The sequence below is a fragment of the Vicugna pacos genome, chromosome 6, assembly GCF_048564905.1.
Source record: "Vicugna pacos chromosome 6, VicPac4, whole genome shotgun sequence".
Lineage (NCBI taxonomy): Eukaryota > Metazoa > Chordata > Mammalia > Artiodactyla > Camelidae > Vicugna > Vicugna pacos.
Window position 1 is genome coordinate 71,622,508 of NC_132992.1, and position 22,151 is coordinate 71,644,658.

Consider the following 22,151-nt stretch of genomic DNA (forward strand, 5'->3'; position numbering starts at 1 on the left):
TATCCAACACTACTGGAAAAAATGAGCTCCCTCAGGAAGAGGAGAAAGAGGAGGAAGAGCGGGAAGAACCGAGGGCCTAAGACAAGGTTGAGTAAAGGAAAATCAGCCTGAAATTAGCCTGAGAATGCACAGCCAGAGACAGGAGGAAAGCCAAGAGAATATGGTCTTATGGAAACCAAGGGAAGACAAAGCTTCAAGAAGGAAGGAGTGGCCAACTATGGCAAATATGACAGGAGGTCAAGCAAGAACTAAAGTGTACATGTCTGTTTTATTTCACAATTTAGGTCATTCTGTCAAGAGTAGTTTCAATCCAGTGGTAGAAATGGAAGCTGTACTGTAGGTGTATGAGGAACAAGTGGCAAATAAAACAGAGATCAAATACAGGCAATTTGTTCAAGGTGAGAGGGTGGAATCTAGAGGGGAACAAAGGGAAATTCTACTCCAAATATACCATCTCAGTCACTGATGGAGGTTGTAGGATTTTCCTGACATCGTACACGGCTTTATTTGTTTACAAAGCTATTTCACAGATATGAGTTGCTCTGAAATGCATGCTAATAGAACAGAGTTATTAAGCAACTTTCTGAAATCACCCAGCTTGCAGGTGACAGCCTTTTATCTCTCTCCTTCATTCATTCAAAAAACATTTACAAGTGACCTAACATGTACCAGGCATTGGAAATGGATCAGTGAGCTGAACAAAATCCCTGCTCTCAGAAGAGCTTACATTTCATCATCCCATGCTGACACTTCTGCAGCATATGATCAACCAACAAAACACTTAGACATCATGGGCCCAGTAAACAAATGAGGCTCACATCACTGCTCTAAAGTATGTAGCTTCACTTACCACCCAGGTGTACAGCTCCTTCTCCACTGTGACCACAGCAAAGTGGGTATTCCCTGCACACACCTGCCGGGCACTACAGCCACTCTTGATGACATCCAGTTTCTGGGGAGTGGATTTCCCACCACCCCAAACATAGACTTCACTGGTTCGGGATGTTACCACAGCAATGGGTGCTTCAGTCACAGTGCTTGACCTGCCAACAACCCCCAGAACAAAGGCACATTTAATATAAAAATTATATCAAAGAAAAATGCTTCCAGTCTGTTCCCTGAAAAGAACTGCAAATTATGGTATGAGAAAGTATGTTCTTTCTCGACAACTTATTTCAACCCTCTATCATAGCAGGCTTTGCAATCCCTGCCTTGGGGTTTCATCACAGCCTAGCCAGATCAGATTCCAGTCTGATCCACAACACCTACCCTTTTCAACTTTTTAACATTCATCGCTGTAATGATATCCACTTTAGCATGAGGGTGAAATTATAGCTTGCTTTTTCTCCAAAATGACTATCTGACATTTAAGCAGATGTTGTCTTCTGAAAGGATGCCAAAGGCTACTTACTGGGATCAGAGTTCAGACCCAAGAAAGACAGACCCCTTGGTGGTAATTTAAGACATGCTACTTTTTAAGAATCTCCTGAGCATTACCTTGGTCTTTTTGTAGGTGCATTAAGCAGTGTGACTTTTTCCTCCATCTCTCTACCAAAAGAAAAGCAAAGATACATGAGAGAAATAATAGACTCCTATATTGCACAAGTGTCTCTTTAATATCTTTCACAGGTTTAATCTTCTATAAACTATAATGCCTTCTACAACGTTAAAATACTTTTAGGAAAGTACTTCAATACAACTCAAACAGTTATATAGGTCTGGCATTAGACAATTCATCAAATACAAGGGGGCCATTTGTTTTCTATCTCTGAGAAATGTTCCAGGCTGAGACAAAGAGCCTTGAGAACTCTGATGTACATTTCAGGAAACTCCTGACATCTCCATCTAGTCTGCCCACTGACTCCCTAAACTCAACATCTCTAAAGCTCAGCTCATTATTCTTCTCCTATATACCTTTCTGACTCTCCTAACTCTATAAGTGGAACCCCCATTCTCCCAGTGAAGTAGGCTTAAAACTTCAGTCGTCTGAGACTCAGCTGTCTCCCTTTCCTCAACATTCAAATTCTAGAGATTCCACTTATACAATGCCCTTTGTACTTGCCTCACCTCTCCTAATTGGTCTCATCACAGTTCCAATCCACTTTAACCAGTCCTGTACTGATTTAACACTGATATTAGTATTGCTAAATAACTCTTCCTAAGGCATGCCTCTCATCACATGAACAGCCCTCTCATAAACATCCAGTACTTCTGTACTAGCCCTTAATTAAGTACAAATTCCTTCACCTGACATTCAAGATTCTCTACCTCCCTTTCCAGTCTTCTTTCCCTCTACTTACTCCCATGTTCCAACCCAGGGCTCTCATTCTGCCTCAATCAATTATAGCTGAATACCTCGGGTGGCACTTAAGTGCCAGTATTTTTGAAAGTTCCTGGGGTATTGCTATTGAGGGTGCCAGATCTAGAACCACTAATCTAGCCAAATACAACTTAGTGCTTCCTGAGTATTTCCACAATTTCCTATGTCTATGCTTTATCTGGAAAGCTCTTTATCTTATGTTTTTCCATCAAAGAACAAAGTTCTAACAAAGTACTGCTTATAAGTCTCTATCTCAATAAAAATTGCAGTTAAAAATTATCAATGGAAATATCTAAATAAGAGATTTAAATAGTGATTATATTATTGGAAAATAAGCCAGATAAAAAATTTAAATATGCTTAACCAGCTCTAAAGGGTGATATTGCCTGAATATGCATAGAACATAAATGGAAGGTCATAGTGTGGTATCTGGAGTATTACACATAATTCTAGGCACTAAAACACTGGCTACAGAGCAACTGGAGAACTAGAAAAGATTAATTTAATACAAGATAAAGGTACGACTGACCAAACAGCAGATTATGGAATTAGGTATATACTGAATGAATCTAAGGCAAAATTTGAAAAAGAGCACAGTAAATGTTTGAATACAGGGAAGATACGGAAACAAAGAACTAGTAGGGGAGAAAGAAGGGTGATAAGGCAAATATAGTGTAACAGGATGAATAGAGATCAGAACATTTAAGGAGGATAAAGAATAACTCTTCCTTTGAGATAGGGTTTGAAGCCTCCTACAAAAAAATGAGGAATAAAGGACCTCCTTCCTACCTCTAGAAAACTCTAACACTGAATAAATCTCAGGAAATAACCTGTCAGAAATCAATGAAGCTTGACTACAGGAAATGGGCAAAAGGTATTTGAAGACAACTCCTTCAACAGCAACCTACCATCTAAACAAATGCACTAAAAAACAAAGACCCGGTCCAAACTCACACTACTATCCACCAACTGTTGAGCACCTTGTGCCAGGCCGTGGGCTGAGCACTTTATATGCATTACCTCCTTTAATCCTCACCCTACTTTACTTTATAGAGGAGAAATCTAAGGGACAGAGATGTTAAATAACTTGACAAAGCTAACGACAGAAGACAGACACAAACAATAGCTCTCCTCTCTTAATTTCTACAGTCCAGTGCCCCAACTCTACATTAGAATTCACAGATGGGGGTAGTGAAGCGCTCTAAGGGCTCATCAGTACAAACGCAGAACGAAGTAGGTAGGCCAAGAAGATGAAAGTCAGGAGCTACCCTCAAACAACGAAAGCAATGTTGGCAGAAAAATAGCACCACAGTGGCCAAGTCAGGAAACACTACCCTCTCTCTGTGGTACCCTGATCAGGCCTCTAACAGTCAACTGTCTGCAGAAGACAATGAAACGACTTCTTTGTTCTTTACCTTCTGCGTTTCCTGAGGAGGGGGCAATTCAGAAGTTCTTCTGCAGTGGGTCTCTGCTCAGGATCCTAAAAAGTACCAATTGGTTAGTTTTAATTTAGAGGAAATGGGCAAAGTGGGAACTAAAGAGGCATTTTACTTCCTCTCTGAAGGCTGCAGGTTAGTTATTCCACTGTATATCACCCTTTTGTTTCAAAAAAACAATTTCTTATGTCACATTCTATGCTTCATGCTTATCATCTCATTATCATCAACACTTGTACATGAATGAGATGTACCTTCCTCACTTGTTCTAACAGTAAGGGCAGTGGCTCTCAAATTTCAATATATATATAGCACATAAGAATCTCCTGGAGTGCCTGTTACAAATAAAGATCTCTGGGCTTTATCCACAGTGATTCTGATCCAGTTGATCTGGGTTAGGGCCTAGGAATCTTCATTTTCTTCTTGTAAAACTTCCCATCCCCTGGCGATTGTAATGCCTGTGCTTTCTGGACCACCTCTGAATACTGCTGACCTAGAGCTACACTGCAAGCCAACCGTGACATTTAGAGCTAGATACATTCTGCACACTAGGAATTCTAAATTACCACTATTATTTTATAAAATCAATTTACAAAAATTAATCTTGATCATAAAAAATGGAGCACAGTTTAGATCGTAAAATCATTTCACAAATTAGTAAAGTAAGAATTTGTTGGCTGAAGCTTACAAGTATCATGAATTGCCAATGCCTATTCTCCTGGGCACAGCCACAAATACATCCTACCCTGGGGAAGTGGATATGGTTTTGTGCAGGTCCATCTATGCCATAGTCCAAACACTAGGACTGGAAAGGAAAACACTGAACTGAAATCAATATGTAGGTCACACTTAACCTGGTCGAGGCATGCATGGACCATCTGGATCAGCTCCAAAGAGTACTGGCTAGAATCAACTTCCATGGCCCGGATTCCTTGTACAATCTTCACACACAAGTTGAGTGGGTTCTAGGAGAAAATGATTCTTACATTGTTCTTGGTTATACAAGGATATTATAATCTACCAGTAGGGGATCTGTGACTATTATTTAAAGAAGTGGCCTGACTTCTTTTTGGTCTGACTTCTTTTTACAGCTATTAGTATAATCGGCAAGAAATTGTTAGAAATGCACTGCTGCTATCAGAGAGAATGAAGCCAACTGACCAACAAAGAGGTATGACTATGAATACTACTTAGCATATATTATAATTTGACCCTTCAACTGAATCCCAAGAAAAAAGAAAGTTTAGCAGTGCTTCTTGGTTTTAAGTTATCTCCTTTGCCAACTAATTTGCCTCCTACTTTATACATCCTAATAATGATTATATACCACCGCCTTTACTGAGAGACTACTAAATAACATAACTTGCATACATAATGTTTTTTAACCCTTGCAAACACCACACAAGGTTATTATTATTACCTATTCAGAGAGGTAAAGTGAATTGCCCAAGTCTACACAGACAGTAAAAAATGGAATCGTAATTCCAACCAGTCTATCTGACACCAAAACTCATTTTCCTTCTACTATATTATTTAAGAGAATTAGATGATAGATCTGAATGAACTTCAGGACTTAGAAAAATAAACAGGTCTCATACAAAGCCAATGCATTCTGCATTATCTTACATTTGCATTTTTATATACATTTTATGTATTATCAGAGCATCTCTGTAAGAGGAATATGTATTTTTTTCCCTTCTTATAGACAATAAAATACAGGATCAAAGAGATGAAGTGATTTGCCTAAGTTCTCACACCTAGTTTGCAGAGGATACTGGGTGTGAATCCACTTTTGCTACTCATATTGTGGTCCAAGTCTAGGAGCATCAGCACCATCTGGGAGTTTGTTAGAAATGCAGAATATCAGGCCTGGCTCCAGACATACTAAAACAGAGTCTGCATTTTAACAAGATGCCCAGGTGATTTCCTCTGCATATTAAAGGTGGAGTAGCACTGCTTTACATTGGGCTTTACTTAAGAAGAAAACAGCTTAAAGGGATTTGTTGTCTATAAAATAATAACAATCTTCAGTAAGAGTCAGTGTATAATTTTTCATAAAAAAGATCAAAACACTTTAATGAGTATTATATAATTTGCTTTTAAAAAACAATATAATTGAAGCATAAGAAATGAAATGGCTTATCTAAACTGTAACATCCATCTAATAGTCAATCCTAGAGCCAGTTTTCAAATTACAGTCAACAAATTCAAGCACTGTGCTCAAACTACTTGATTACGATTATTTCAATAGGGAATTCAAGTTGGAGATAAACCCGGTCTATAGCATTTTAATAATACACTACTAAGCCAGTGCCTGAATAATGGTTGTTATTTTCACCTACAGCTGATTTCTGCCAAGAAATCAGAAGCTCAGGGATAAACAAAGTTGATTCTCTCAACCAAGTCATACCATTTGCAAGGGCAATGTAGGGATAACCCATCAACTTACTGTAGCATCAAATGTTCTCTTTAGTGTAAGCAGTTCAAAAATGACACAGCCAACTGCCCAGATATCAGACTTGAAATTGTATTTTACTCCTTGGCAGAGCTCTGGAGACATGTAATATGGAGTTCCCACAAGCTGAACAACAAAGAAAACAATCGAAGAATAACCTTTTTTTTGAGGTAACTATATTAATATTTCAACAACAAATTAAATTTCCTAGAACTATCGATAACAATTATAAAACATTCATTAGCATATCCCGAAATGGTTTTTATGAGATGATGCCACTATGGGGAGAAATCTTATTCACATCAAATCTCTTGGGCCAATTACAAAGGGACAATCTCTATAGTAAAGGCCTGTGATAATCTGGGAGACAGACAGCTCTGTGATTCCTGGATCACAGAGGCTTTAGGTATTCAAGGCACACTGAAGAATTCAGAGATAAAAACGTATTTGGTGTAAGTTCACCTATGGGAAAAACCAAAAAACTGGCAGTAGGGAGATAGTAACTGAATAAAAGGTTTAAAAGTTCTAACTGAAATGTACAGTTAGTAAAACTCTATAAATGGCTCAGTTCAACATTTGTAATATTAACGCAGCTAATGAATTTCTTTCAAATTTAAAAAGATCTTCTGAGTCCTCTGAGTTCAAGAATATGTTTGGAAGAAAAAGAAATGTCCTTGAATGGAGGTTATGCCTCTCCCAAGATAAGAGACAATGAGTACCCCAGATAGCCATCTTTAAATGAACAACGCAGTCTTTCAGGTGGCTTACATGGCATTTATACATTTTCATATCATTCCTTCTTTGCATTTAACTAGCTAAAAAAATTAACTTTTAGTTTTATCGGATTACTCGATGAGAAAAATCCATTCAAGGACATGACTGCTTCCTCAGAAAGTCAATATGGCACCGTCGTATAAGCAGACTGAGTCCCTGAAGCAGATGCCCACTCCTGACTGTCAGTATCCTTGGATGTCTCTAAACTGCCTGCAGGCAGATCTCAATATTACCAAAAAACATCATCAGGACAAAATTAATTTTATTAACTTACATTTCCAAGTTCTTTTAAAGACAGAGCACTGTGAAACCAGAAGAGTAATAATTGGGTTTTATAAGCCCTAAAGGATCAGATCACAGTCTTTAAATATCAACTTATGTCTACTCTTTACCAATGGTCTTTCATAGGATTGGGTGAGAAGGGAGCCCTGTGGTTCAGACTGTATATATTAAAGATCAGATTGTTCTCTGAGCATCAGACTTTATTTGTAATATAGGGCTTCTGAACCAGAAAAATCGAAAAGAAACAAAACAAGAGATGTCCAACATCCTAAGCTCAAACATTAAATAAGAGATAATGTGAAATCTACTAAAGATCTTAGGCTGTAAAAAACAGTAAAGCATTTTATTGCTTTCAGAAAAGTCTCTAGTTAGTGTTGAAAAGGGCAATGAAGTCAGAGCTGTAATGTGGGCAATGACTTCTGAAAAAACACCCAAGCATGCAAATGCCTGTTAGTGAGCCCAGGAAAAAGACTCCTGAAGACTTGCTTTATAAGTATGGAGAACTTGCTAGAATATTAAGAAAAATGTGCAAGATTTAGGGGGTATGGTTATATACCTCATGGTATAGGAAAGAAAAGAAAAAAATTAAGTCAAGGGCAACACATACATACCGTCTCAGCCATGGAATACTCAGAATTAAGTTTCTTTGCTAGGCCATAATCTCCAAGTTTTATCAGGTTTGCTTTGGTCAGAAAAATATTTAATGTCTTTATATCTCTGGGGAAAAAAAAGATGCTGTACATTAAACCCATATACTCAACTTTTTTTAAACTCATCCTCCTTCCAGTCCAGGATTAGTACAAAATTTAAAAGAGTGTGTTACCATTGCTCAGACTGTTGTGGGATCCCAAACAATGGTCATCACTTTCTCAAACATTTTAACATTGAAAAGGGGACTTGGGGGAGTGGAGGCAGAGAATTAACTTCACTTTCCAGGAATTCACAACATAAGCATGTCCCCTAAACTACTGAAGTCATTAGGAAAAAAGTTGAGAGGGTCAGACAGAAAAAAAAAAAAAAAAAAGGTGCCCTAGGTAATCATAATTCCTATAAAGTGCACTGTCTTTTTAATTATAATTATGCCTTGAATCAAGTGATATAAAGGTAACTTTACCACTCAGTTGGTGTCAAGTTTCAAATCTGTTAAGACATGAGAAGAGTCTGCACATCTTAGCAGCAAAATGATTAGGCTCTGTTGATCACCAAAATAAAATCACAGGCTATTTCCCTAAAGATGAATTGATCATATGTAACACAAATAAACTGTGCTGGTTCACACTCTGACTTCCTTTATTGAAAGACATGAAAAAACCAGAACAATATTCTTTGTAATTTTTGAAAAGAAAACAATACACAATGATAGCCACTCAACAGCTATTAAGAAACACGTTAACTGGACAAAACAAACCAACAAAAAAAGAAATACTAGTATATTAACATGAATCTCTAGCAATGGTCACTGATTCACTTAAGAAGGGTATAATGACATGGAAATGTTCTTATAATAGTTCTCTCCTATAGCTAGAAATGAATAGAAAGCTGTTTCTGCCCTAGAGATCTGGTAAAATTGCATTATCAATTGTACAAAATGAATAGGCTTTTAAATTAAATTAAAAGACCTAATTATAAAATTAGAAACAATTCCCAATTATTATTGCTCAGAAAAAACATTTGCTGTGAATTCTAACCAATCTAATACCATTTTCATAGGGGCTTCTAGGCTTTACTGATGAATTAATGAACTCAGCTCTAAAATATTTCTTAAAGAAATGACTGAGCAGTACTTAGCTATTGAGGAGAATCTTCCTTGATCATAAACACAATTTAACTTCAGGAAGTGAAGATAACGCCCCTCATTACTCACTCTTTCCTTCCTAAATTATATCAACGGAAAAGCCTTGCCTGTTTAATCAAGAAAATAATAGTGCTGATGGGAGGTACCCAAGGTGGGGACTGGATTGGTGGAAGGGAATCCATCCCATATTCTTTCACTCATTACCTATGAAGTATTCCAGCTTTATGGATACAGCTCACTGCTGAAACAATCTGAAACAGGTACCATACCACCATCTGCAGAGAAAAAATAAATTAGGTATGGACTGGAAACAAACAAAAAAAATCCATTTAAATAAACACACACACTCGAACACACAAAACAAAGGAAGCTGCAACCAGAGGTTATGATTCAACATGATTTGACATTTCTTGCTTGTAGGTTGAGTAGGCAAAGAAAAGTGGTAGGGGTAAAAAAAAAAAAAAGCAGATTATCATAAAATAGTTTCAATGTCGTTATAAAATATAATATGGTGAAGCAGACTTGTGGAGGAAAATCCAGGAAGAATGCAAAGGTATAGAAAACTGGGCATACCAGTATGCAGAGTATGCAGTAATAGAACCGGGAAAGAAAGCCCATAGAGAATCATGATGTGGAGGTAAACCGTTTAGGAAGCAGCTATAGACAGCTTCCTTGTTAGAGGTTTCCTTTCTCATGAATATCAACCAGAGTCTGGAAGGAGTCTGAACAAAAGGAAAAAAACACTCTTCATTGTTGGAAGAGTAAATACAGAACTAGAATGCAAGAATCACAACAATTCTAGCTTCCTTCCTTAGAAATATGAATTACCTCTTCCTCAAACAACTTGTCCTTCTGACGAAGGATTTTGTCATACAGGTTCCCTCCTGCAATTAAACAAGAAACAGGTCTGAATGCTCAATAGAGATCAAAGCTACTAGGGTTTTAACAGGTGACACAAGAAATGAAGGATTCTGCTTGCTCTCTAAAGGAAATCCCTTCTCCCTCTTGGCTCTATACATGGGTACAAAACTCTTCCCATGTGTCAAGGACTATATCCGAAACAGTCTATCGTCAAAGACTCCCCTCCTTAACAGAAGAGACTTAATACAAAAACAGGAAGCCTGGCATTTTTAGAAAAGATTTGAGTAAAGACCATTTCTATAGTGGCCTAATTAGCAAAATTACCTTAAAGTCTTCAAAATCAGATGATTTTCTTTTCCAGAACTCTTTTTTAAAGGACTCTGTAATATTTTAACAACTCTCTCAATGTGACTACTAGAACATCTGGGTTACATCCGTGATGCAATGTTGTACATATACCCTCATTAACTTCTTTTTCTTTCCATTTCACACTGAAAAGGTTTCCCGAAATTTAGGGAAATTTAGACTGTTTTCAATCATTACTCCAGTTACTCTTCTCTACAGAGTAAGTCTAAATTTGCTTCTCCTTTTTATTATGAAGTAATATAGACTGCAAATGATCATGGTTCATTTTATTTTCTACCTGTAACTGTAACTTATACCGTAGTCCTAAGTTTCACAACTTCTTTCCCCCCACAATTTAGTAACTTGGAGTTTCAATAAATGTACCATTTGTTGTAATTCCTCCTAACCACAAAGGAAGTTAGCAGGCTTTGCTATTTCAAAAATCTCTAATATAGTCTCATATAGTTAGGGTTGATTAGAACCAGGAACAATCATGACACACAAGAGTCTAGTAAGATCTTAGAAGTCTAGGAGCCTTCTCTTAGAGATTTAAGTGAAGAATATGCTGGGACCTCTTCAGCATGCAGCTCAAGAAAGGGTTTGAGGGTTCTCTCATGTAATAAGAATAATAGCTAGTACAGTATTTATCAAAAATTTGCTATGTATCAAGTACTATGCTAGGGCCTTTACATATTCATTTAATACAACCCTAGGAGGTAACTACTACTTATCAGCAAACTCACATAAGATGAGGAAGCTGAGGCACAGAAAAGTTAAGTTGCTTGTGCAAGATTACAGAGCTAGAGTAGTGGAGCTTGGGATATGGGTTCAGGGTCTATTTTCTTAACAACTAGGCTACACTGCTATTTATAAGCAAAAGGATCCAAAGAAATCAGGGACCAGATAAATAGGGCCATGCTTTGCTATGTATCATTTTCAGTTAGTATGATCTCTGGACCACTTCTCAATAGGACAACTTTAGCTGAAGTCCATATAAAGAAGTATCACCTGTAAGATTTCATTAAATATTCTATCAGGCAGTGCCAAACCACACTATGTCTCTAATGCTTAACTAATGTCATTTCATGAGGAAAAAACCTTGAAAAATGAATGTAAAATTCAACTTAACAAATAATTTAAAGATGGAATTGTAATTACAGAGAATTTGAGTATGCAGGTGAAAATCCCTGTCCTTATTTTGTAGATCACTTCAAAACTCTCCAGGGCCTAAACTATTTCTCTTAAACTCTAGAAATCCATTTAAAGTTTTTTTTTTCTTTTTTGTTTACATCACTGTATATGCATCTTCTTTTTCTCTCCCTCTCAAGGTAAATATAAGAATAAGAATGTTTTGCTGGAGGAAGTCCCACTGAATTCTACCTTACCATTACAATATTCCAGCTCAATCAGCAGGGTGGTATTGTCCATGAAGTGATTGTAGTACGCAATAATGTTGTCATGCTGCAGCAGTGCCAGAATAACGATCTCATTCAAGGCATCACGACGTTCCTTCTCAGACAGTCGGGTCAAATCAACTTCCTTCCACACAACCAATGAGTCATCCTACAACACAGTAACAGAGGTATCGTGCTTTCCTCTCGCCTGGCAGAGAACAAATCCACACCCAGATCTTGTAAACCTAGAAAGAAAACTTCCTAGATGGGCAGAGACCGACTCCTTTTTTTTCTCTTTAATCAAAACATGAAAAGACTTTAAAGGTTCTGCATGCAATTAAGCACCATAATTTACTGCACGACTGGGGAAAGCATTAAGGTGCTGTTACACTGTTTCTATACTTAATTTACATAATGTCAATTCCAAGTAAAATATGGGATGGAGGTAGCTCTCAAAGATTCTATTGAGGGAGATGACAGACTGCTAGTCAAGATGAGGACTGTAGTAGGGTTAGACTACTGGAGAAATAGAGAACTAGAGAGTGGTTATCTACAGATGACCAGTTTCTTGTAAAACAGAAATATTAAAATAGCCTCTAATTTTATAAATTTAGATTTCTCTAGTAATTTCATTCATCCTTTGTGGATAATAAATCAGGCCTAAGGGCTTTAAGATTACTTCCTCACCCTGTCCCACTTTGCAATTCTGTTTCTCCTGACACTTTTATCATGTTTTCCTCTAAAACTTATGTGCAGCTCCCAGTATCCACTCTCTTTTGTATTTCTAATTCTTTTCTGATACTGCTCCCCAGCTCAGAAGCATCCCCACCCAAACAACCCTCCCTATCCTTTGGAATGGCTCTGCCAGGCCTTTATAACTTTAGGGGAAGACTGATGAATCTTCTACTGTGCATTTATTTAATGCAACCATTCCCTTAATTTTCAGAGCTCATACACTGAAATATTTGTCCATTTTCATGTATATTCACATACATCTTAAACATTTCTAACAAGGCTAACCTGTTTTCCCACTGAAATATAAGCTTCTTGAGGGAGAGGGCTCCTTCTAATTAAACCTTTGGAAATTCACAGATGTAATAAACACTTGGTGTTATAGATAACACTATGCAGTTTTGGGAAGGTGTAATCAAATTTAACTTAAAACAACCTCAGAAATCAAGTTCAACGTGATAATAATGGAAAGGGATGGACAAGGAAACGTGAAACTCCATTCTAACTTAGGATTGGCTTCTAATTGAAGTGGGCAAGTCACTTGAAATTACTTTGTTTCTGTAACTACAAAACAGGAATAGCAATGGTCATGCCCCCCGTTTCATATTTTGAGTACAAAGAAGAAAACAGAATACTAGCAGTAACTCTAACAGTATACATTAATCTTGCAACCACCTCTCTCCTCCATCCTTTAGTCTTAAAAGTATGCTAGCTTGGAACACACACCAGAATTGCAGATGGATCACTGATCGATGAATCATCTTCAGCAACCCCAGCAAGTCCTTATTGATGCTGAACTATTCTAACGCTAGAGTTTTAAATTTTTTGTGATCAAACCAAGCTTATGGTTAGTTTTTGGAAGTAGAGTCACCACTACAGGTTTTTTTTAGTATACATTGAGAACTTGGGGGTCAGTAATCTATGAATCTCTTCAAAGGATGTGTATATATGCAATAGTGGATTGGGGAGAGAGAGGTTTACATTAGATTCTCAAAGGAGCACTTATCCCTCCTAAAGTTAAGAACTAACGGATTAGAATATACCAAAAAAAGTACTTCCCACGCATAAACGCTGCTGGTTAAGCACTGATGGAGAAACCAACACACGAAAACCTTCCAAATGATCTTCAAGAAAAATCTCCAACTGAGTGCTCATAACTGAACTTAAAAGATCTGGCAGTCAGTGGTTGCCACGGATGTAGGAGTTTTGAAGTTATCCCCTCCTCTCCACTCTGACCTTGGAGAGCTGCACAGCATGAGAAGAAGGAAGTTTTGACAATACCTTACATTCGTATACCACTTTATAGTTTGCAAAGTACCTTCGTTCGATTCTCAAAATAACCTTAGAAAATAAGAGATTACTTATAAGATACGTAGTTACCACTAACTACAATTTGCAGATGGGGAAACTAAGGCTCGGAGAAGGTTCAATGACTTGCTCAGTCCGTCAGGTTAAACAGAAAACTACCAATTAGTACAACCAGTGAGCTAACGAACTCCTAGGGCAGCAGAGTTGGACGAGTGGTGGAGACCCCAGATGGATAATCTGCGGGCGCCCTAACACTAAGTGAGGATGAGGCGCGGGGAGAATCGGGCCGCGCAGGAGGGGCGGGGTGGCCGGAGCCGGGGGCCGCTACCTCTGTGCGGCGGTACAGCGTGGCCTCCCCGAAGGCGCCGCGGCCCAGAACGCGGATGGGGATGTAGTGCAGCTCCTCCTGCTCCGCTGCGCCGCCGCCGGCTCGCGGCCCCGGACCGGCGCTGGGCCCCGGGCCCGAGTCCCCGCCACCCCCGGACTCGCTCCCAAAGTCCGAGTTGAGGGAATCGCAGTGACGCTCGTACTCGCCCAGCACCGACATGGCTGCGACCGCGGGACCGGCCTGCGGGTCCCCAGCGGCGCTGCGCCCCTCCCGCCTCAGACGCCGGCCCGAGGTTCCGTCAGCCCCGCCACCCCGCGAGGTTCCATGGTGGCTCCTTCCCCCCCTGACCCGGAAGCAGTCCTGGGAGCTTCCGGCCCGGCGGGGTTTTCTCCGCCTGCGTAGGTCGGCTAGCTTAGCCTCGGGGCAAGACTTCCTTCCCTCCTGGCCCACGGGGAAGGCGAGGCCTGGGGAGTGGTTGGCGGCGCCTGGTGATGACTGCGTGGAGCTGAAGGGCTCCGGCAGGGCCAAGGGAGTCACTGACATGCCTGCAGATTCCCCACCACAACTTCCCTGGCCAGGTACCCAGACGGCTTTGAGGTCCAGAGGTCGTCCAGTCTCATCTTGGCAACAGACCTATCTCAAAGGCAGTGACTGGGGAATCGAAGTCTATAATACCTATATCGGAGATGTTATAGTAAAGATATTATACTAAGCAGGAATATTTGCCCCGTCATCTCAGTCCGTGGGTTCAGGTATTTCTTCCAGAACTACTCTGAGTCCCTCCCTCTTCCACAAAGCTCTCAAGAATATTTTGTTTCCTTTTCCATTTTCTTTTTTATTTTTAAAATAGAGGTACTGGGGATTGAACCCAGGATGCTAAACATGCGCTCTACCACTGAGCTATGCCCCCCTCCAAGAATATTTTAAGTCCACTCTCCTTTCTTTTTCTTTTTCCAGATTTCACATTCTCCTTCCATGTGTCTTTCCAAATCTTTGACCATCTGATCTCATGAAACATTCTTTGAGCGCTAGGTGCCACATACTGTATTTGGAGGTGGGGAGTCTGCAGAGATGCTCCCTGCCCTCAGGTCTAAGAGAACTGCGATACAGTGGAAAAACGTGTTTCATCATTTATGTAACCTTGGGCAACTTCACATCTATAAGGTGGTTTTTTTAATCTGTAAAATTGTGGGAATATGACCTACAGAGATAATAGCTAACATTTATTGTTATATTCTTGGTACTGTGCTGAAGGTTTCCTTTCCATGTATCATCCCATTTAATCTTCATATTATTTCCATTTTACAGGCGGAACTGAGATAGAGGGGTTAAGTAATGCTCAATGTTACACAACTACTCAGGGGAGCTGGGAGTCAAAACCAGCAATATGGCTCCAGGTCTCTCTGAGAACAGGATGTACTGGAGCTAAGAGAAGATCATGTGGCTGGAGGTCATGGCATAATGTGGGGTAGAAGCAGGAAGACAGGGGCCTCAAATGTTTACTTTGGAATTTGGCTTTTCCTATGGACAGTGGAAATTTACTGATTTTTAAGCAGGGGACTACATAATTTGTGTGACTATATGTCCCAATTTGCTGGGGATGTCCCAATTTATACCTTTCCCCCCTAGCATAATTCATTAATGGAGTCTTCTTTTGCTCAAGTGCCCAGCTCAGATGATAAACAATATGATCACCTCACATAAGACCAAAGTTATACTTCACAAAGAACTCTAACAACAATATGGAATACAAAGACTGGAGACTGGGAGACTGGTACTGGGGTGCTTTCTGTGTGTGGAGAGGAGGCCCAGATTTAAGAAATTCATCTGGAAAAAAAAATTCATCTAAGGATTATTTAGAACATTGTCATCAGTTGGGATATGGTTGGTGAGGCAAGTCTGAGTCCAGGAGATTCAGGTCTAGGTTTCTGAGTAGGTGGATACTGACAGCAAACATAGGAGGAAAAGAATTGGTAGAATGGGGTGAAGGGTATGAGAGCTAATGAGTTCACATTCCTCTGACCTCTAGAGTTCATCAACATTCCTTTTAAAGTATGATGTCCTATACTCTGTATAACGTTCCACATTGGGTCTGAATAGTAGAGTACAAGGAATTTCAGTCTTCCTTGATCTGGATCCAATTTTTCTAATGTCCCAGCCTTCATGATGATCTGCTTATATTGTGCTTGTATTTAACCAGACCTATGTCTCTTTCTCATCCTATCTGAACCAAAGTAACACAGCCCTCCCACCAGATCATATCACTCCTTATTTTCTTCACAATGCTTATCTATAAAATTGATGTCTTGTTTATTATGTTTACTTTATTGACTATCTCCAATTATTAGAATATTAGCTCCATGAGAGCCTGGATTTTATGCTTTTGTTCATAGTGATGTATCATCAGTGCCTAGAGAAGTGCTTGATATTATGGGCTTAAAAATTATTTGTTGAATGAATATCAGATCATTATTATCTGGTATGTATGTAACATTTTTTAAACCTAAATGTATGACTGACTGATAATCCTTGTTAAATTTCATTTTGTTGGTTTAAATCCAGGGGTCTAGATTGTACAGATAGTTCTGAATTTTCAATTCATTCATTCAACAAACACTGAGTACCAACCTGTGCCAGGTGCTGTGCTGGGTTACAAAAGAGAACAAAATAAACATGGTTGCTACTCTTCTGGAGCTTACACTCCATATAACAATTAACCAGGCAATTACAGCAGTGTGTAAGTGCTATTATAAGGAAAGTACAATCTTCTAGAAAGAGGGCAACTTTCCAAGCCAAATTAGCTGGGTTAATGAAGGCTTTCTGGAGGAATATCCAAAATGTTAAGTCAGTGATGGCTAAGGAAAGTAGGGAGATCATCCTGGATAGAGGCCATTCCATCTACTTCCTCCTGTTAATTAGAAGGCACCTTGAGGATAAGCATGCTTCTTGTTTATCTGGGTCTACTCCAGAGTTTAGTTCAGCACATTAAACAGAATAATCAATAATTGTTTTTTGAGTTGAATGGAAAAACCAGTTACTTAAAACCGTAAGTGTTGACTTTCATTCCAAGAAGCTAAGTAGTTTTCAGCCAAAGCTTAAAAATTCAAGGGGGGGATATAGCTCAAGTGGTACAGTGCATGCTTAGCATGCATGAGGTCCTGGGTTCAATCCCCAGTACCTCCTCTACAAACAAATAAATGTAATTACCTGCCTTCCCCAATTAAGTAATACAGTAATAAGTAAAATACTTTTTAAAAATTTGTTTTTTCTGACATCTTTGCAATGAGGAACTAGACAATTTTCTGTAACTTGGTTAGCCTGATGTTGTGAATTGTTCTAGTTATAACACACAGATATAAGCTTAACAAACATCCTTTTCCATCTCAGAGAATACAGAACAGAAACACTCTTGCTCAGCACTTCATTATACAAGATATAAATGAAACTAAATATCTGACTTTTGAATATTCTTAAGTCCTCAACATTCTGAAGGTATAACTGATTTAACTGATTTTAAAGTGCCCTTGCAAAAAAAAATGGGTATTTCAATTTTATACTTTAACAAGCAAATAGTTAGGATGATATATAGCATACATTCTCACTTGTGAATAGCAGATCCCCACAGGCCAAAGAGTTACTGTTAATGTTAAAGAAACTACCAAAGTACTAAGCAAAGTCTCTGTCTTCACTGTCCAATATAGTAGACACTAGCTACATGAAACTATTAAGCATTTGAATTGTGGCATCTGAATGGACATGTGCTGTAGCTATAAAATGCACACTAGTTTTCAGACTTTATATGGAAAAAGAATGTAACGTATCTTTGTCATTTTTATATTGACTACAGGTTGAAATTGTTTTGGATACATTAGACTAAATATATTATTAAAGTTAATTTCATCTGTTTCTACTCTTTTAATGTGGTACTAAAAATTCTGTATTATTCATGGGGCTCATGTTATTATGTGAGATACCACAGTAGCAGACTGAATAGGTAATAATTCTCAAAACATGTACAACTGTTTAGAGTGTATATGATACTGCTGAGACAACTAAATTTAAATTCACTTATACATTTTGCTGAATTCATTATTTATGTTCTCTAAAACATCAGGGAGAAATAAGATATTTTTGATGTTAAAGTATACTCAAATGTTGGGAACCACTACCTTACTGACTATAGATTCACTGACATAATTTATTGTTTTTTGGGGGAATGGAGGAAGAGGATAAAAAGAGGCCAGCTAGTCAATGTGCAAAGCACTTCAGGTTGACTCTTAGAAGCTTTATGGAAAATGTTCAACTCCAAGTAAAAGGAAAAGAGAAGATGGCTTTGCTTGCTAGAGTGGGGTTTTGCATAGATATAATGGGCCAAAAAAGCAAGTCCTGCAAGGTTCTAAATTGGGAGGGGTATTTTAGGAATGGAGGGAAAGGTTGAAGACTCTCTGTAGGAATAATTCCAATAGCAGTTTTCAAAACAGAGAAGCTACAGAGAATTCCTAGTTAACAAAACCCTATTTGGTCTTTCTGAATATGTGTAATTATTATTATTTATATACACATTATGTATAGTTTATACACTTATATATAAAGCATAATAAACTTTAGCTCACATAAACTTTATCCATCTGGAGTAAATTATGGACTTTTTCCCCTCTAATTTGTCACATATAATTTGCCATACTTTAATAATGAGGAATATGGAGGAATTATTGCCAATCCAGACAAAGAAATACTCAAGAGTAACAGAAAAATACACCTAAAATGGTCTGCTAGACTTTATTTGAGAAAATTTACACAAAAATCCCCAATCCAATACTTACAAGTGAATCTGTATAAATCCCACATGCCTCTTTCCATTAAACAAACAGAAAAATGGCTTATGACAGGGGATTACGACAACAGATAACAAAGCTTACTAAAACTGTATCATTCTCATCAATCATTTACAGACTGTTGATTAACCGGGTCAAAAATGGAGGAACGCAGATAACATCCTTGTTTTTAAAGCTGATTTGCTCTTGCACTAATCTTTTACCAAAAGCAAAATTTTTACTTTTTAGATAAAATCAAGGTATAATGTCAATGAACTTTAAATCTAAAGCATAAATGCCCAAGTTGGTAGTTTTGGCATGAGTAAAAGGAAAGGACATGAAAAGAATTTCAGTTTCACGAAGTCATATTTGGGAATAAAACATCAGCAAAATAAAATATTCTCCTCTCCTATCTTCTCAGACATTTTGTCAGAACAGAAGACTAACCAACTCAATAGCTTTCATTTCTTCTAAAAGGGAGAAAGGCACCAGTCAGAAATATGAAACAGTATCTTGTTAGGCTAATGGTACAGAACAGAATTTCACCTTTAAGCATCTAGGGATGGATCTTAACTCACAAATTTGGTTATTTTCTTTCCTGCTTGGATATATCCTCTGTTGTTCAGTATGTGTAATACCACAGATAGACCTTATCCACATCTGCTGCCTTTATGATGAGGATTTGACTGCCAGGGCCTCAGAAGCAGTACCTACCAATTCTTAACAGCAGATGGCAATGTTGCACAAATTAATGAAAGAACCACTTTTATGCCACACCAGAGAAATTCACACAGGGAGTCAAAGGAAGGGGGAAAAAAGGCTTTGGGGTTCACAGTAGCTGGAACATTAAGAGAAGAGCCTGAGATTTTAACAACATAACTCACTACCTCTTCCCCCTTTGTACTTTATCCAGGTCATCACAGCAGCACTCTCTTGTTAATTCCAATACGCTGCCAAACTACAGGGCCCTAAATCCTGTAATTCCTGCCGTTGCTATTAGACAAGCCCTATAACAGTCGGCAGGGGTCAAAAAAGAGATTACAGAAAGGACAAACTCCTACCTACTTTACTGGAAGAAATGGCGAAAATTTCAAGTGATGGTATTTTTCACAATTGTTTACGAACATGGTCATGTGTGTCCACACTTTCTCTTATTTACATTAGTATTGGCCTTTAGGCACTTCATATTCCCATAGTGATTCTTGGCTTTGCTTTCACAACATATATTTTCAAGTATTTACTCTATTCATGATCCTCCCAGGTGTGTTATTTTTAAATAACTCTTATGTCTTCATTCTCTAGATGGAACACGTAAGAACAGAAATTAGATGGAACACATAAGAACAGAAATTAAGTCAGTGACTTGCCGTGTAAGAAGACTTGGTAAATTTTACTTATTTTTTCTTTTGTAGAAGTCAGGTTAAAAATTTAAGCAACCACATAACGGACAAAAGACTTGTATCTAGGATATACAAAGAACGCTCAAAACTCAATAGTGTAAACCAACTATACTTCAATTAAAAAAAACCCCAATAGTAAAAAGAACACACAATCTAATTATAAAATGGGCAAAGGACATGAACAGCTATCTCACTGAGGAAGATAAACAGATGACAAATAAACACATGAAAAAGATGTTCAACATCATCAGCTATCAGGAAAATGCAAGTTAAAACCACAATGAAGTATCATTACATATGCCTATCAGAATGACTGAAAAATAAAAAATAATAGCAAATACTGGTGAGGATGTGGAGAAACTGGATTGATCATACATTGCTGGTGGGAATATAAAATGGATAGTCACCCTGGAAAAAGAGCAGGACAGTTTCCTACAAAAATAAACTGTTTTCCATACAACCCAGCAACTCATCTCTTGGGCATTTATCCCAGAGAAATAAAAATTTATGTTCACATAAAAAGAACCTGTACATGAATGTTCACAGCAACTTTATTAGTTAGTAATGGCTGAAAACTGAAAACAACAACCCTGATGTCTTTCAGTGGGTGAATGGTTAAACAAACTGTGGTATATCCACACTATGAAATATTACTGAACAATAAAGTGGAACAAACTGGTGGAATATGCAACAACTTGGATGGATTTCAAGGGCATTATGCTGAGTGAAAAAAGTCAATCTCAAAAGGTTACATACTATATTATTCCATTTATATAACACTCTTAAAATGACAAAATTAGAGAGATGGAGAACAGATAAGTGGTTGCCAAAGGCTGAGGCTTGGGGGTAAGGAAGGAAGTGACTGTGGCTATAAAAGGGTAGCACAAGCGATCCATGTGGTGGAATGGCTCTGCATCTTGTGACGGTAGTCACATGAATCTATACGTGATAAATGTACAGAACTAAACACACATAAACACATAAACACACAAAAAGAAAAAAGTTCAAGCAACTGAGCACAAATATTTTAATTCTCTAAAATGAAATTTTCTTTAAGAGTTATCTACACTTCAAAGCTCATTTGTATGAGGTGTCACATCCATCACCCTTTAAAGAGACACAAACTTATGAAAGGGTATCACCAGAAGCTACCTAAACATTTCAGCTAAGAATCAAGAGAAAGTTAAGGGTGTTGTCACACAAAAATTCAAACAGGACAATCTGAATGAAACAAGTTCAACATGGTCATACAAATCTTGGTAAAGGAACTAGAGTGGAAGCCCAATTGGTGAGCAAGTGGGAGAAGGAAAGAAAACATGGTTCAAACAGATCATACGAGGAAACCCAGTACAAATGCTGGCTTTGGCATTATCTAGGTAACCCCTATTTTTTTGTCATAGGTGACTCTAATAATAGTCTTACTGTCAAAACCAGTCCAAGTCCTACCAAGTTAAAAAGAAGTCCCTCTTTGACTTATTGGGTGTAGGTGGTAATGACGTCCTCCCACACCAAAAGAGATCAGTTCTGGCGAGAAAGCTCCAACGTGCCATGATGGTGCTGTTGGTAGGATGCTTAGGCTAGGCACGTCCCAGCGATGTTCTGCTGGCTAAGATACAAGGTAGGAGGAGACTGGGCTTTATTACTCAATCAACTTCTTGGCCTTAAAGAAGCGACGCAGGTAGAAGACCTGCCAGGTAGCTAGTCCAATGAGGCAGAACATTGAAAAGATGCTGAAGTACAGGACCCGAGTATTTGTTGACTCTAAAAAAAAAAAAAAAAAGTGTTGTAAATGTAATGAAGTGAGGATCAGCAGGCTAAACGATGGCCAGAGGAAAAGGCAATTAATTAGCTTCATTCTGTCCCTAGGCCTTACAGTAGGATTTCAGATAGTTTTTTCTTAACTTTTC

The 22,151-nt window shown here is 38.2% G+C and overlaps 3 protein-coding genes across 6 annotated transcripts in view; 1 reads left to right on the forward strand and 2 right to left on the reverse strand.

Annotated features, from left to right (window-relative positions):
• Positions 1–11,989, forward strand: part of ZC2HC1C (zinc finger C2HC-type containing 1C) — a 45,023-nt gene extending 33,034 nt beyond the window's left edge. For all 3 annotated transcript variants that reach the window (XR_012073754.1, XR_012073753.1, XR_012073755.1), the window contains 2 exons: positions 4,848–4,927; positions 11,597–11,989. The gene's annotated coding sequence lies outside the window, so the exon portion shown is untranslated. The remainder of the gene's footprint in view (positions 1–4,847; positions 4,928–11,596) is intronic.
• The window catches only part of NEK9 (NIMA related kinase 9), a 34,043-nt gene extending 19,661 nt beyond the window's left edge, over positions 1–14,382 (reverse strand). For both annotated transcript variants that reach the window (XR_001459214.3, XM_006206084.4), the window contains exons 1-10: positions 14,031–14,382; positions 11,654–11,831; positions 9,891–9,946; positions 9,267–9,337; positions 7,879–7,984; positions 6,206–6,337; positions 4,611–4,721; positions 3,736–3,800; positions 1,498–1,548; positions 851–1,043 (exon numbers count right to left, since the gene is read on the reverse strand). Coding sequence is in view for 1 of the 2 variants with exons in the window: in XM_006206084.4 (XP_006206146.1) it covers positions 851–1,043; positions 1,498–1,548; positions 3,736–3,800; positions 4,611–4,721; positions 6,206–6,337; positions 7,879–7,984; positions 9,267–9,337; positions 9,891–9,946; positions 11,654–11,831; positions 14,031–14,249 (1,182 nt within the window). In the remaining variant the exon portion in view is untranslated. The remainder of the gene's footprint in view (positions 1–850; positions 1,044–1,497; positions 1,549–3,735; positions 3,801–4,610; positions 4,722–6,205; positions 6,338–7,878; positions 7,985–9,266; positions 9,338–9,890; positions 9,947–11,653; positions 11,832–14,030) is intronic.
• A 4,402-nt stretch (positions 14,383–18,784) lies between these two features.
• The window catches only part of TMED10 (transmembrane p24 trafficking protein 10), a 35,612-nt gene continuing 32,245 nt past the window's right edge, over positions 18,785–22,151 (reverse strand). Inside the window, exon 5 of the mRNA XM_006206085.4 lies at positions 18,785–22,005. Coding sequence (XP_006206147.1) covers positions 21,884–22,005 — 122 coding nt within the window. The 3' untranslated portion in view covers positions 18,785–21,883. The remainder of the gene's footprint in view (positions 22,006–22,151) is intronic.